Source organism: Galeopterus variegatus, unplaced genomic scaffold (genome assembly GCF_000696425.1).
Source record: "Galeopterus variegatus unplaced genomic scaffold, G_variegatus-3.0.2 Scaffold2155, whole genome shotgun sequence".
NCBI lineage: Eukaryota > Metazoa > Chordata > Mammalia > Dermoptera > Cynocephalidae > Galeopterus > Galeopterus variegatus.
The window spans coordinates 253,400-255,905 of NW_007728266.1; the positions used below are offsets into that span (position 1 = coordinate 253,400).

General features: G+C 57.8%; 1 protein-coding gene across 1 annotated transcript; it reads left to right on the top strand.

Annotated features, from left to right (window-relative positions):
• The first annotated feature begins 247 nt into the window (after positions 1 to 247).
• On the top strand, positions 248 to 2,102 carry FATE1 (fetal and adult testis expressed 1). The gene is made up of 3 exons (XM_008580758.1): positions 248 to 330; positions 711 to 789; positions 1,538 to 2,102. The coding sequence occupies exons 1-3, from the start codon at positions 248 to 250 to the stop codon at positions 1,664 to 1,666; spliced, it is 291 nt and encodes a 96-aa protein (XP_008578980.1). The 3' UTR covers positions 1,667 to 2,102.
• The last annotated feature ends 404 nt before the right edge of the window (positions 2,103 to 2,506 follow it).

Here is a 2,506-nt window from a genome sequence, read left to right on the forward strand (position 1 = left end):
AGAACAGGGACACCTCTCACTGCTCTTCCTTGGCCACAGCCTGAATGGCCAAGAGTTACTGAGGAGCATGGTGTGGGTGGCATGGTGGCAGGCAGCCAATTTGTGGGGTTGCCAGGCTCTCCCTGTGGTCTGAAGCTGTTGAGGCTCAGTCACCATGTGACTTTTTATGGGGTGAACCGTTGGCTTTGGGCAGGCCGCTTTGACTGACCATTCCTTTCTTTAGAGGTCCCATCTGCATTTGCCCAGGATGTTGAGAGAACAAGTCCATGGTGATATCCATCCCCAGGAGTATCCTGGTGCCTTCCAAGGCATGAGATACCATTGTGACCGGTAAGAGCTGGAGATCTTTGGGCCCTGGCTGCTCAGGTAGGGACCGGAATGGAGCAGAGAGACTGGTGAGCATACTGGCCAGGAAGGAGTTGTGAGCACTTGGAGTACTGGGGTTCTGTGGCCTCCCTGCCAAAGACCCTGAGCATACTGGCCACCCACAGTGGCCTCCATGTGCTCTGTGGCCAGGCTGGGCCTGGCTGGCTTCCAGGCCTCAGGCCCTAGACCCTCTTTACTATGGAAGGGAAGGGCTGGAGGCTGATGGTCACTGTCTGGGAAGCCCCCAACCTTACCTACTTGCCCTCATGGACTTCCTGTGCTCTCTACCAGTGCCTGCCAGGACCGCCAGCAGCTCTGACCTTCAGTCTTTTCTTTTCTCCCAGCAACCTGGAGGCAGATATGGCAGCAGGGTTTGAGCCAGAAGAGTTCAATGGACTGGAGATGGAAATTATTAGAAGACAGGTGGGCATTTGCTGTGTCAGGGACCCACCTGGCGGGTGGAAGCAGAGTCATGGTGTCTTGGGGTGGGTGGGCCTTGATGGCTGTGAGGCCACCCCCTTGAGGTTGTGTAGCCTCTTACAATCACCTTAGCCTGTGGCACTGGAGGTGAGGCCAAGCTCCTTTCCTCTTCCTTCCAGTCCCCACAGCTCTGGTGTCCCATCTTGATGCCCAGTCTCAAACCTACCTCTATCCCTGCAATGCTGGAAGGCAGTAAGGAAGAGAAAAGGGGGGAGGAAGGGAAAACACAAGAGGATCAGTGCAGTGTGCCCAGACAGCACTTCTGAGAGGTCTGAGAAAAAGGTCACCTTTGTCCAAACCGAGCCCAGGCCTTCTGAGAAGAGGCCCCAGGGAGCCTGGGCTTGGAGGGGCATCCACACTGGTGGGTCTCTGCAGCCCCTGCATGTCACCCCATCTGGGATCTCTCACTCTGGTTCTGCTGCTGCCTCCACACCAGCCCAGCCCACGATTGCAGAACCCTTCCTCCCCACCCCTGCCCCAACACAGCTGGGATGGGCTGCCTTCTTCCAGAGAAGTGGAAGGAAAGGGGGCAAGGAGCTGGGCCTGTCACATGACACAGGCATCCCCACCCTCCCCAGGCCCCTACTTCTCACCTGGGGGCACTTCAGCCTCCCAAAGGGCAGCAGAGCTCCTTCATGCCTTGCCCCGAGCAGAGCCTTGCTCACCAGCCCTGCTTTTGACTCCTCTGCAGCTGCATGTGATCATCGGACGTCTGCGTGCCCTGGAGGAGCAGAGCACCACCCGGCGCCATAGGGAGGCTCTGTTCTTCGCCATTCTGGCGTCGGCCTGCATCACCAACATGTGGCTGTGGCTGCGCTAGTGAAACTTCACCCCCGCGCTGCACTACTTCCTTCCCCTTCTGCCCTTCTCTCCCTGGCCACCCTTGTCCATCCTCCTTCTCCTCCCAGGAGCCCCCAGACAGTGTCAACACCATCTTCGGTTCTGGTTAAGCCCTGGCCTTGGGAGGTCAGCCCTCTCCATTGGGAGGTCCCAGCTGCTGGGAGGGTAGAGGAGGTCTGAATGGGCCCAGATGCTGCTCCTTTGGAGGGTGAGGAGAGAGCAGCATCTGGTTCTGCACTAACACCAGTGGCAGGAGCCGCCTGCCTGTCAGGGCTCCCTGGGCCTTGCCTCTATGACCTCAACATCCCTTCTGTTCCACCTGTGGCAGGGGTTTGGCTTTCTCTTCCTCCCCCGTTTGCTTCCACTTTGCGCACAAGGCTCTGCAGAGACAACATGCTCAATAAAAGTTAGTGATAGCAGCAAAACCTGTGGCTGAGGCTCTTGCATCCAGGATTCACTTGCGGCGGCAGTGGTTGTGGGGTCCACTGGGCAACAGCCCCTCTGCACAAAGGCCCTGTGGCTGGGACTGGGCTGCTGCCATCACCCCAGGGACTCTGGTTCTCATCTCCCGCTCACTTCCCCCACCCTCACTGTCCCCAGCCTAGGTTTCCTTAGGGGCAGCGCTTGGCAAAGTCCTTTCTGTTGGGCTCATGCCAGCAAGCGCTGTGGGGAAGCAGCTCCGCAGAGCATGTCTGAGCCAGGCATTGCAGAGACTCAATCAGAGGAAATCTCATGAAAGGGACCAGAAACCTTGCATTTGCCCAGGAGGAAATTGAGTTCCAGAGAGAGGAAATATGTCCCTGTGGTCATCCGGCAAGAC